The 13,686-nt window shown below is 42.2% G+C and overlaps 1 protein-coding gene across 2 annotated transcripts in view; it reads left to right on the top strand.

Annotated features, from left to right (window-relative positions):
* Window positions 1–13,686, top strand: part of VCL (vinculin) — a 77,035-nt gene that overhangs the window by 16,157 nt on the left and 47,192 nt on the right. For both annotated transcript variants that reach the window (XM_033148533.1, XM_033148534.1), the window contains exons 2-3: window positions 8,354–8,424; window positions 12,027–12,177. In XM_033148533.1, coding sequence (XP_033004424.1) covers window positions 8,354–8,424; window positions 12,027–12,177 — 222 coding nt within the window. The remainder of the gene's footprint in view (window positions 1–8,353; window positions 8,425–12,026; window positions 12,178–13,686) is intronic.

The following is a 13,686-nucleotide window of genomic DNA, read 5'->3' as shown; positions in this document are numbered from 1 at the left end:
CTGCCTGCCTGCCTGCCTGCTACAAAGTGGTTCAGTTCAACTCTGCTCTGCCAAAAGTGTAAATCTTTGTTCTCTGGGCTAGCAGTCTTGGCAGGATGCAGGAGAGGCTGATGGAGACACTTGAAAGAGCTAGGCATCCATTGAGGGCAATTTCCTTGTAAGGATCTGATGGGAATAAGCTGCTTTCTCTCTCTCTCTCTCTCTCTCTCTCTCTCTCTCACACACACACACACACACACACACACACACAGAAGCTTAGTTTCAGCTTCTGAGTGAGGAGTGATATAACCCAGTATTTTTGATAGTCTAGGTAAGGTTGTTGATAGTCACATAATAAATCTAAGTGACAGATGGGCTGTAAAAATGCCAGTGGGGGGGGGAAGAGAGAAGAGGATGTAATTAAACCAGTATGTGGGGAGATGCTTTGCTTTTTGACACAATAATTAATCTGTTTTTACATTAACAGTATTGGAATGTCACCTTGAGCTAATGGTTTGCCAGTGGAGAAGAGGCATCAAAGTGCAGGGTTAGGGCAGAAATTCTGTTTGTTTGTTTGTTTTCACTTTCCCTGCCTTCCACTTCCTTTTGTGTTGGAACTTCTGGGTGCTGCCATTGGGGGGGGGGATCCCCAGTTAGGAACTATCTAATGTTCCTTATTGAGTAAAGCTAGGAAGTGTTTCCTAGCACACAGTTCCTAAAGGCTATCTAAACCGAAAAGGGTGAGAATTATTAGCAGGCATCTGCCTTTTATTAAGCATCGAGTCCTGTAATGTTGCAGATCATTTTGTGGCCCAAGTTCTCCTGATGGGTTTGAAGTTGGAGCATTGCATTGCCGGATCATGGATGCGCTAGGGAACTCTTGTGTAAATTCCTGCTATTAGTTTTGAGTTGACAGTGGAAGAATATAGACACATCCTGATTTAGCTGTTTTTGAACCTGTAAAATGGGCACACAAGTACCGGTAATACTGTTAAAAATATCTATATTGTGTTGTGCATGTGACAGTGTGGCTCACACACTGACTGACTGACTGGACTGTGGTTGCTAGGAACTTTTGGTTGATTAATGAATAAAACTGTCCGTAATCCTGCTTCTTTGCAGGAAGGTAAAGTTGGCAGGTGGTTTAGGTCAAAGCTTCAAACACACACACACACACACACACACACACACACACACAGCTGTGAACTGGCAAGAGATGCTGGGCAGCGACACTGACTTCCCAGACAATTGTGACTTAGGAAATGAGGGGGGAAATTCCTAATATTCTGAATCAACATGGTTATTTGAGTTGTATTCAGTATAATATAATTTGTTGTTGTTGTTGATAAAATTTAAATACCGTCCTTCATCCAAGATCACAGAGGGGGTTACAATATAAAACACAAGCATATGTACCATACTATCCAACAAAAAAAAAAGTCCCTCATAGATGGTTTAATTAGCCAAAGGACTGGCTGATTTAATTGTACATGCTATAAAAATATTTCCCCTCCAGTAGGTAAGTTTAGTTGAGTTGAAATATTTGATTTCAGGAAAAAGGTCAGTAGAGCACATTTAATGTTGTTATAGTCAAACAGACCCAAAGCTTATTTTTAGTGGACTATTTGTAAATATTTTAAGGCAGACCTCAATAGCACCTAGTTCCTTAACTTGGAAGTCACATGGAAGAAATAACATTTATACCACTTTCATGTCAATTTAACTGCCTTGGTTTTCCCCCAGGAATCCTGAGAACCACATTTTTATTTTATTTTTTTGGTAAGCGTTCTGCAAATTTGTTTACAGATACCACATGTTCACTTAGGGAGATAGAAATGGCTGTTAAACTGGGTTAAGTCTGTGGTGTGGACTGCTGGACTGAAGCTCTCCTCCCTCTCCTGCCCACCATGCTAAGAAGAAACCCTGCAGATTTTTGTTTTGCCTGAGAAATATACTATAGAGCAGTGTTCTTCAACCTTGGGTCCCCAGATGTTGGTGGACTACAACTCCAATCATCCCTGACCATTGGCTAAACTGACTGGGGATTATGGGTATTGGAGTCCAATAACATCTGGGGACCAAAGGTTGAAGAGCACTGCTATAGAGTATTTATAGAACGACAGGAAATGTGGGGATGTGTATTTGTTGTTGCTGGTGCAATTATTGATAAAATCTGTCAACAGATCATTGAGGAAGTGATAGAGCTTTAAGTCTGTAGTGTAAGATCAGCTCCATACAGTTATTCCAAAAGTGTTTTACAGTGTGGTGCTGATAATGCCAAGATTGCAGGTTCGATCCCTGTATGGATCATTTGCATATTCCTGCATTGCAGGGGGTTGGACTAGATGACCCTCGGGGTCCCTTCCACCTCTACGATTCCATTATTCTCTCTCTCTCCCATCTGCCTATGCCCAGTAGCATTCTCATAGCTCTTAGATGTAGCAGATGAACCTATAGCACAGGTCTAGGCATGCTTCCTAAGGAAGTACAGTAACTCCCACCGAGTTCTGTGGAACTTATTCCCAGGTAAATGTGTTTTAGGATTTCAGCCAAGTTTCTTAACAAATGGCAGTTTCATGGTTCACATCCTCAACCTTTTGAGGAGTGTCCTCCTCCCATATTTTTTCCATATACTGACAACACACTTAATAATAAATTTGATAGGAAAACCACTCACTTGCTCTGTGTTGTTTGCCTGACATCGTCCTTTCCTTTCCTTAGCAAGGGTAGTGAAGGCAGTTTCATATAATTTATAATCAGCAGGATGCAGGAGCCAGGGGACCTAGAAACTTGAAGCTTCAGGGGGGGGAAATGACAAAATCTGCAACAAAATTAGCAAATTTTGCATGTTCTGTAAATTTGTATCTGTGTAGCTAAAGGCCTGTTCTTTATTGGGCCAGTGTGAACTGTTTGTTCATTTTGTTAGATTGTGATGTAGCCCACAGTAGTAGTCTCTGGCTCCTTGTATTCTGAAATGGAAAACATGTGTTGTCTCCCCCTGATTTGACATTGTGTGTAGTGATATTCTGAATTTTGGTGGTTTATAGCCTCACCATGATCATTAAAAAGCTCTCTGCAATACATTACAATTGGTTCTCTCTGACCAGTTCTTGTTTATCATGTGGATATTAAGCAGGTTGATTATTTTTTTTGGGGGGGCAGGGGTTGTGTAATTTTGCATAAGCATGCCAAACATGCTTCTCATTTAAAGGCAGTTTTAAAAACCGCCAGTCAAACACAAAAGCATTATCAAGCCTGCAAACCAAATATTTACTCAAGTTTGTTCTGATCTTAAGACGCAGCATTGACAAGCTGGTGGGAAACAAATGATTCATAGAGAGTGTTATCATTGGGGCTCCCCAGCTGTCTTAAGAATTAAAGAACAGATTAAACAGATTAAATAATAGATACCTGATGCTGATGCTAGCTAAATAACAAGTCAATTAAATATGAATTCATCTTTCATCTGCTGGTACCAGCACAAAGGGTAGAAGCTATAATGTTCAATAATAATAATAATAATAATAATAATAATAATAATAATATTTTATTTATACCCCGCCCTTCCTGGTTTAAAAACTGGGCTCAGGGCGGCTAACAGCAAATATAAAACATTGATTAAAATACATCTTAAAAACAGCATAAAATGCAGCATCAAATATCAATAAAATTCAAAAATTTAGGGGTCATGGGGGGGGGAACCAGTCAGTAGACATCAAATGATCACCAGGGCTAACTGGTTGGTCCAACTAGGGCCAGCAAGGAGACCAGGGAAGAATTTAAATGTGGGGCTTATCCATAGACGAGGGATGGGAAAAGGGAACAGAGGATCAGGCTAATTCAAATTGAAGGCCAGGCAGAATAGCTGTCTTACAGGCCCTGTGGAAGGAGATCAAGTCCTGCAGGGCCCTAGTCTGCATTCCACCAGGTCGGAGCCATCACTGAAAATGCCCTGGCCCTGGTGGAGGATAGTCTGGCTTCCTAAAGGCCCGGGACCTATGCGTGTTTGTATAGAATAAGGTAGTTCAGGAGAACCCCAGCAGAAAATTGAAACGTAGAATTGAGTGTGTTGATGGACAGATGCCACATAAATGCACTAAGGATAAATAATAGCATTTTAAATTTAGTTGTAGTTAAGGCTTCAGAGTGTAAAGTATTTATTTATTTATTTTTACATAACCCCGCCCCCCCCAAATGCAGCATGCACACGAAAGCTCATACCTAGAACAAACAGTTGGTCTCTAAGGTGCTACTGGAAGGATTTTTTTTAATTTTTAATTTTGTTTTGTATAAAGTTTGTAGCAGCAAATGCTACAAACTGCCTCATGAACTGCCTCTCATTTGAGGACAGAAGATGGTATTCTTTTTGGGTTGGCCATATGCCTATAAACTGAACAAGTCACACATCTGCACCGAGCTGTCAGACATTTCTCTATAAGGTTTGCGTCTATATTTACCTTGAAATGCAAAATAACAGTAACAATAATAATAATGACATGCCCATTCTCTTCAGTTAAATGGTGGTCTGTTAGAAAGATGCATCTTTTCAATAGAATTATTGGAAGCCTTTCCTGGAAGGAATCCTCGCCCCCACCCCAGTCAATTTAGCAGTTGGCAACAGATTGGGGGAGAGTCAGATTACGTAGATACTAATGTGATCACTGCTGGAAGACTTGGGGGTTTTTTTTGGTTTTTTTAAAACCCAAACAGCTCTGCTTTGTACATTATAACACTTGGCATAGTATTTGCATGTCTGAAATGTCAAGTGTGACGGAGCAAATCTGGAAAAGGGCAATCATCGTAGGCTGTTGTTCTGTTTGCTCTGTTCCCGTGGCTCTCCCTGCCCCCCGCTATTTGATTGTCAGAACGGCAGCAGCGCTGAAAACCTATTTGAGACGAATTGAAAATTAGAACTTTTCGTTTTCCTGTCTTCAACTGACCTCGCCATGGATATTATTTTTCTTCCCCTTGGGAAAGGAGAAAGGGCTGGTAAAAAAACAAACAAACAATGGGAAGCCGTGTTGGTCTGCCATAGTCAAAACAAAATCGAAAATTCTTTCTAGTAGCACCTTAGAGACCAACTGAGTTTGTTCCTGGTATGAGCTTTCGTGTGGTATCTGAAGAAGTGTGCATGCACACGAAAGCTCATACCAGGAACAAACTCAGTTGGTCTCTAAGGTGCTACTAGAAAGAATTTTCGATTTTGTTTAAACAATGGGAACATCTGGGAATTTGAGAAAGCTCTGATTAGGCAAAAGTGTATTCTCGCCACCACCTCCAAATGCAAAGGAACAGGAAAGAGAGCAGTTCTTGTCCTGGTGCTCAGCTTAAATGAGTTGATGAGGCCCTCTGGAATTGTTTACCTCCATGTCCTCAACAGTCCACAAGTCCCAGAATAACTAGGACTTTGACATTGGAACAGACTCCCACAAGAGGTGGCAGATTCTCCTTCCTTGGGGGTTTTGTAAGCTGAGGTTGGATGACCACCTAGACTAGATCTAGTTGAGATTCCTGCGTTGCAGGGGGTGGGACTTGTTAGAAGAAAAACTGCTCCCTTTCCCTTATGCGGTATTCCAGAGCCCATACTGAGTCCTTAGGTGGGTTCCCTATCGGTAGGAGAAAATAACAGAGGCCAACCAGAGTATATCGAGAAGCAAAGCGGCTAGTAAGCCTGATCTTTATTCAAGTAACTGTCGCAACAGGGTCCCCACTCACGATGCAGAAGAGGGAGGAGAACCCTGAACAATGGTGCACAAGCCCTTATACAGTGGTACCTCGGGTTACATACGCTTCAGGTTACAAACTCCGCTAACCCAGAAATAACGCTTCAGGTTAAGAACTTTGCTCCAGGATAAGAACAGAAATCGTGCCCTGGCGGCACAGCGGCAGCAGGAGGCCCCATTAGCTAAAGTGGTGCTTCAGGCTAAGAACAGTTTCAGGTTAAGAACGGACCTCCAGAACAAATTAAGTCCTTAACCCAAGGTACCACTGTATAGATTTTTGAAATTGCCCACCCTGTAACCCAAGACCACCCCCCAAAAACATACATACATCACTGAGGGAGGTGGTCTACAGCAGAAATGACTGATTGCATTACCTGGGTAGCCTGGCCATTCTTTTGTGATGGATTTAGTTCCTGAATCCAGGTCATACACAAATACACCCCTAAGACGATTTGTAAGCAAAAAGACAATGGGGAGGCTTTCCCCATTTGCCTCCCTTACTGCGGAGGAATATTTAGGTCAATGGGAGAGTCAAAATGGCTTCAGGATTGCTCTCCCATACTATTTCAGACACATGGTTCATATATTTAGATACGTGTGCATTTGTGAATATTTATTCTATATTTGAGAGCTTAAAATTCTTATAACAGATTAGATGACCCTCAGGATCCCTCCCAGCTCTACAATGTTGTGATTCTACGATTCTATGTAGAACTTCTTTGCAGAGTTATTTTATGTGGGGAGGGGCCTGCACGGGCGAGCTTTATCATATATTGGTATCCGTGGAAAACCCTTTCCCACGGTGTCCGAAATGGGGAAGCATTTCTGCCATGCCTGCCTGCAGAGAGAGAAAGAGAAAGAAAGACTTGTTAGTGTTAGCCTGTGTGTCCTTCTCTATTCTTACCTTTTGTTTCAACACATTCCGGGGTCCATACTGTGCTAGAAGAGAATGTCCAGATGTATTTATATAATAACCTGCGGAAAACGGGGGCGGGGAGGTGTTGTGTTGGTAGAGCTGTAAATAGTAATTTCGGTGCATCAGCGCTCCTAAAATACACCTCTCTTCCTTTTCTAGGCTGGAAGTATTTTGCTTGGCTTGCAGAGATTTCATAGTATAGCACTGTTTCCTTGTAGTTTGTGGCACTAACTGGAAGTACCGGGTACTTGCTTCTCTGAGTGAGGAATGCCGGCCCCCTTAACTCCCTTTTAGAACTATCCTTTTGCGTGAAGTCTGTGGCTTAGTCACCTAGTCCTTAACCCCAGCCAAAAATGAACCTAAGTATGAAACTGTTGCATTTGCTCATATTCACCACTTCTTCCCTTTCCTTGGTTGTGTCTTGTGTGTCCCCATATTGAAATTTCGACTGTAAGCTGCTCTGACCACCAGGAACCTGAATTTATTTTGTACGCGGACGATTTAAGTGATTTAGTAGCACAAAGAGCAATTCAGTGGCGTTTAACGCTTTTCAGGGTTGCATGTTGAAATACAGTGCTTTCAAGTGCCCAAAGCCTTTCACTTGCATTCCCCTGTGACGAGCCTTACAGCCAGCATGTTAATAAGCCAGCTGTAATATTTATATTGTAGGTGTGGGGTTGAGGCTGAGAGTGGCCTGCCCAAAGCCATCCAATGAGCTCTGGGTTGAAATTTTACCCATGGGCTTCCTGTTCCACAACCCCTCTGCTGCAGCATCTCTCTGCCCAAGCCCACAAGCATGCACTACGGAGGAATTGGTTGTTGCAGCGAATATGCTTCATTCCATTCTTGTAACGCGACCATGTTAGATGGGAACCCTTCAGATTTGTGACCATGGTAGTGTGCTGTCACTTTAGTCTGTTTCATTCCAGTGCCTTGGGTATCCTTCTCTTCTTCAGAGCAGTGTTCGAAATTAGCCAGGCGCCAGGAGCTTTTTGCACCTGGCTATCGGCTACTTGCAACCAAGTGAAAATGCCTCGATGCTCGGTGACATCACCATCTGGAGGTGCATGCCTGGGAATCATTGGGTTGTGACTGTTTTCACATACTAATGCCACATCCTGTAGAATTCTATCAGTTATATTTTACCTGCACAGTCGGATTGAATTTCAGGAACTAAAATGCTTTTTCTGGGCAGCCTGAGCAGGAACAGTGAACAACATTATGGTTAATTGTTGCAGCTTGTCTTCGCTGCACCCCTCTGCCCTGCTCATGGTTGTGAAGAATATTCTTACCTTATGAATGGTCCGTGTCACCATTAAGAAAAAGAGGTCGGAATAGGCCAAATATATAAGTGGACTGTCCCTGGATCAAGTGACTTTTCTTCTTTAAGTTCTCAAAGTTCTTAACCTAGTTCAAGGTGGTCCTCTGAACTAGCCAGATCTTTAAATGAGAATCAATCACAGTCAGTCCATCTTTTGAAAAATAAGACTTTAGAGCCGTCTTGCCCCCAAATGGCAACTCGAGATTCCATTGTGGTGACTGCAACCTTTCTTTAAGGAGCCATTTGGCGCCTAGCTGGTTTCTAGCACTGCTTCCGAGTGCCAGGCAAATAGTAAGCCATGGGGACAGGAAAAGCTGTTGCTCATATTTTGACTTTATTAAGAAGTTTACATTGCAATTCTGGAGCTGGTGATTTTAAAAAACAACTTTTTTTTTTTTTTTGCTCCTGCTGCAGGTTGGAAAAGAAACGGTACAGACAACTGAAGACCAGATTTTGAAGAGAGACATGCCTCCTGCGTTCATTAAGTAAGTAAATAAACATGGAAAGTATTGATAGTGGTTTTAGAAAATGTAAGCCTCTGTAACCTTGTATCAGTGCCGTACTATTTTGGAGTGCAAGTGAGACCTCAGTAAACAAACAAGCAGTCAAAAATCCCTGCACATAGCAAACTAATACATCAGGAACAAGATTAGGGTACAATCTTTCCCCTGGGTGCTTTTCCCCCCTACATGCCGGGAGGGTTTTGTTTTTTTAATTCTGCCAGGTGAACCTCCACTTGTGGTCTTATGTGGTACAACCCAGGCACAGGTTGACCACCTAAGAGAGAACCAGGCCTGTGTCCAAATATCTGAAATATATATATATATATATATATATATTAAATTTAGCAATGGAAATTCATGTTATTCATCACAGATTTGGGTTAATTTGGTCTGGAGTAGACTTTGTAATGTGGTCTTAGCTGTTCCAATATCCTGTTGGATAGGTTTGATCTTCTTGCAGTCCATGGGACTCTGAATCTCCTTCAGCACCATAATTCAAAAGCATCAATTCTTTGGCAGTCAGCCTTCTTTATGGTCCAGCTCTCATAGGAAGATCTAATTATTTCTTGGGAATTCATAGTGTGAATCAGAGAGTATAAAATGTTGCATTACATGCCCGTCAACATTTCTCCCATGAAAATAAGGACATCCTATTTCATAACAATAACAATGCTAATTTTATTATGTATACACTACTCTTCTGACTGGGTTGCCTCAACCACTCTGGGCGGCTTCCAACATATATAGAAAACACAATTAAAAAAAAAATCCCAGATGTCTTTTAAAGGTTGTATAGTTACTTATCTCCTTGGCTTTGGGGGGGGGGGTCACATAACTCCATACCCTCCAACATTTCTCCAATGAAAATAGGGATATCCTAAGGAAAAATGGGACATTCTGGGATCAAATCAGAAACTGGGATGGCTTTTGTTAATCTGAAAATAGGGACACATGGAGGGTCTGGTATGACTGCATTTGCAGTGAGGTTCATTTCCCCCTTCTCCTCCTCACAGAGCTATGGTTCTCAGGGTGGTTTAACAGTCAATCCCTCTTCCCAGGGAACTTTGGGAGTTTTTGGTGAGATGAACAGGGTTCTCCTAACAGCACCCTTAACAAGCTGCAGTTCCCAGGATGCTTTGGGGGAAGCCATCACTGCTGGAAATGGCATGATACTGCTTTAAACAGATAGCACAGATAGGGCCTAGCTAGGATTTGAAAATGCCCTTGAACACAACAGCAACTTTTGAAACTGGTGGACACAAAAATTGTGACGTGGGCGATCCATGATCAGGTCTCTGAGGTCTCTTTTCGCTTGACTGTTGTTCTGGGGTGGTTAACCCTTATCCCTCCCCTTACAGTCTTTATTTGATTTAAACCACCTTTCAAAGCAGCTGTGAAGGGAACTAGGGACCCACATTGCATTTCTCTCTCTCTCTCCCTGTCTCTCCAGCAGTTGTTTTGGTGGTTGGGGGGAAGGGAGGTAGTGGTAGTATTTTAGACACTGAAGTTCTACCTTAAAAAAATAGTGCTGTGTTTTTATCTGGAAAGGACGTAGATGTTTTAGCACACACAGCTCTGGTGGCATTTACAAGATACTTGGCTGCTATCTAAAACCAGCCAAGTGAATTATATTTAATCTTTTGCTAAATTTGGCTTGTAAATAGGATGTTACTCTCTCATCTGTGTTACAGCTTAGTTCGCACGTCCAGTAGCTTGCTGTCAGTGCAACACATCATTTTGTGTATTGAACTCGACAAAATCCACAGATTTTTATCAACAAGTTGGTCATGGCTCCAGCATTATCTTGCATTATGCTGATCAAAAAATTACTGTAGGTGAGAATTATGTTGCAGTTCCGAGTCCCTAAACTACCAAAAGTGCTCAGATTAGTGCTCCAGGAAATTATATTATTGTGTACGCTGCAAGAGCGTATTGTCTGATTTCAGACTTGACGCTTTAGAAAGCTCACTGTGAATAAAAGGAATGTAACCGTTTCACAAATGGCATTTTAATAATTTGGGGCTTAGAATTATTCATATAAAGTAACGGCTTGTTTTAACTATATTTCAAGCCAGCAAATAATGTCAGTCTGCCCTAGCTGATAGTCCAATGGTCTAGACTATCAGGAGTCATTTTCCTTGGCTAAAGCATAATTTTAAAAAACAACAACCCAACAACCTCTGAATGTGAAACTTGTATGAGTCATGCACAGATTTTTGTATTCCAAACAGAACAGAGTGATAGCAGGCTGGTGACAGTTCTTCAAGCTTTCTTCTCCCCTCCCCTAAGGGCAAGATGGTCCATCAAATAGCCCTGGGATGATAGTTGGGGGGAGGAGGAGGTAAGGTACATGAGCAAGGCAAGAGGTTCATAAACAAATGGAAGCTATGGAGATGTCCCAACAAGTGGCATGCCCCTCCTGCCAATCTTTGAAAGAAGAGGTGGAGTGAGCCCCCAAGACTCGCTGCATTAAGGCAGTGAACATTTAGGGAATGAAACTTAACTTTGCAAATTTCTTCAGTGAGGGGTCTTAACAATAAGCTTTTAGGTGTGGGGAATTCAAATCTGCTGGGTTTTTTTTTAGATTGGGCAGCATTTAGCTTGGTAAAGTCTACATTTGCTGAAGAAGCACATAAATTGCTTTCGGAACACCAAATAATGTTACCTTCTGAAAATGTCAGGTGTTGCATCATAATAATAATAATAATAATAATAATAATAATATAACATAACTGCACTGCAAGTACTGGACAATCAGTTTTAATGATTTCTATGAAATTTCGCACACAGTTTACTCGCCAAGCAAAACTAAATTATATTAATTTAACTGAAATATCTTTTGAATCCCCAAGTCATGTTACAGCTTTTTAGTACCCCTCATTTTTGGAATATGAACGTTGAAAAATTCAACGTGCCCTATTGCTGCATACGAAGGTGGTGTCTGGTTCTCGGTGACAAAGCTGGGTGCTCCCCCTCTGCCTCCAGCAAGCAGCTTTTAAACCAAAACGGGCCGTCGGTTAATAGTTTTTAAATGCACTTTGGCATGTAACGTGTAGTTTTCCCTAAACATTGGCCTTTTCAACATATGTCATACGTGCTTCAAATGAAACCAGCTTTATGCAAGGGGAAGGACCATTGCTCAGGGGCAGAGTGCATGCTTTGCCTCCAGAAGGTCTCAGACTTCATCCCAGCAGCTGGGAATCACTCCTGTCCAAAAGCATGGAGAAGTGCCTCCAGCCAGGGTTGAGGGTACTAAGAGCTACATGGACCAATCTTCTGTTTAGAACTGTGTTTTACATTTTAACTAGAAAAAGCATCCTAGCTTGGGAATAGGGTACGTTAAATAATCTGTGTACAATGTGAAGGAAGATGGTCTATTACAGTGTTTCCTCAACTTGGGTCTGCAGCTTTTTTTGGACTACAATTCCCACTAGTTAGGGATGATGGGAGTTGTAGTCCAATAAAGAGCTGGAGAGTTTGGGAAGCACTGGTCTGTAGTCATACTGCTCCAGAGTTGGCTCCCGTCTGTCCCTTACAGGTAGCAGGACTGACATTAATTTCTCTCTCACAATGGTTCCTCCTAGGGTGGAAAATGCTTGCACAAAGCTTGTACAGGCTGCGCAGATGCTCCAAACGGACCCTTACTCTGTACCTGCTCGTGATTACCTCATTGACGGATCAAGAGGCATCCTTTCTGGGACATCGGACTTGCTTCTGACATTTGATGAGGCCGAGGTGAGCTTTCTAATGCCAGTTAGCAGTACCTACGCAGTACCTGGCTGCAAATTTGGAGCGCTTGCCTGAATATCGTTTTCTGCATTAATGGTTTATAAAAGCATGGTTCTTAAAACCAGGAATGAGTATCGGAGCTGGGGAGAGTTTTCCCTTGCCCTCGCTGAGTTGCACACCACGTGCAAAATTCCTGGCTTCTGTGCACAGAACCTGGCTTGTATTAAGCCAGAGTTCCCTGTTATGTCCAAACTGTGGCTCTGAGCTCTGGCTTAATGTTGTTAACAAGCTAGGAAAGTAAGGTAGAGTGACTCTGGCTAAAACCTGCACGTCACAAGAGAGTGGGAAGGAAAAGGGAGAGAAGTGCGAAGTGCACTCCAAGCTTCATAAAACACTGTTTATAAAGCCCCCAACAGTTGTCTGAACCACAGCATTGAAAAGTCTGAAATGCATCAACTTTTCACGATGGTATTACAGTCGTACCTTGGTTTTCGAACAGCTTAGTTCTTGAACGTTTTGGCTCCCGAACGCCGGAAACCCAGAAGTGACTGTTCTGGTTTGTGAACTATTTTTGGAAGCCGAATATCGGATGTGGCTTCCTCAGCTTCCGATTGGCTGCAGGAAACTCCTGCAGCCAATCTGAAGCCACGCTTTGGTTTCTGAACGTTTTGGGAAGTCGAACGGACTTCCGGAACAGATTCCGTTCATCTTCCAAGGTACGACTGTACGTGTTTTTTAAAGTAAGATTTTTCTCACCAGTACTTTTTAGGAAGTTTATTTCTGCATGTTTTGAATTAACGTTACAGCATGCGGCCCTGGCACTGAGAATAAATGCAAGATGTTCCTTAGCAGGCACAATGACTGTGTATTTTTTCAGTGCTTTTTAGTTAGTACTGTGGAGGCTTAGGAGAGGTGCATTAAAGCGAAGCTTATCAGCCATGCTAAGAGTATCCTTGGCGCCTGATTTATTAGCAGTTACTCTCCCATTCCTTATTGATATCATTGGAGATAATAGCTCTTGAAATTATGGAGTAGTTAATTTGCCTCCAGGGAAGCTGATTTCTGGAAAGTGCTCACTCTTTCCCCATCTTTGTGGTTTTGATAGCGGGTTCTCAAACTTGCATTGTCACGCTGGAAATATTAAAGAAACGATAATATAATGCAACTTTTGGCTGAAGCTTTAAAATGGAACATTCTCTCGCTGAATTTCACACATTCAACAGTGCTCATATAGCATCTAAATATAGAAGGCATACATTTTATTTCAGGGGATTTTGCATTCATCGCTGCACAGAGAACATTACAGTGGACCCTCTGGATAAGAATTTAATTCGTTTCAGGGGTCTGTGTGCACCCCCAAAAATCATAAACAGAGGTGTTGCTTTTGCACAAGCGTGCAGCGCGATAGAGCACTTCTGAAAACAAATACAGTGGAACCTTGGTTCTCGGAACGGCTTAGTTGTCGAACAAATCGGCTACCGAACACCGCAAAACCAGAAGTAAGTGTTCCGGTTT

This window comes from Lacerta agilis, chromosome 5, assembly GCF_009819535.1.
Source record: "Lacerta agilis isolate rLacAgi1 chromosome 5, rLacAgi1.pri, whole genome shotgun sequence".
Classification (NCBI taxonomy): domain Eukaryota; kingdom Metazoa; phylum Chordata; class Lepidosauria; order Squamata; family Lacertidae; genus Lacerta; species Lacerta agilis.
The sequence above is the reverse complement of the archived record's forward strand: the minus strand, read 5'-3'. Positions and strand labels throughout refer to the sequence as shown.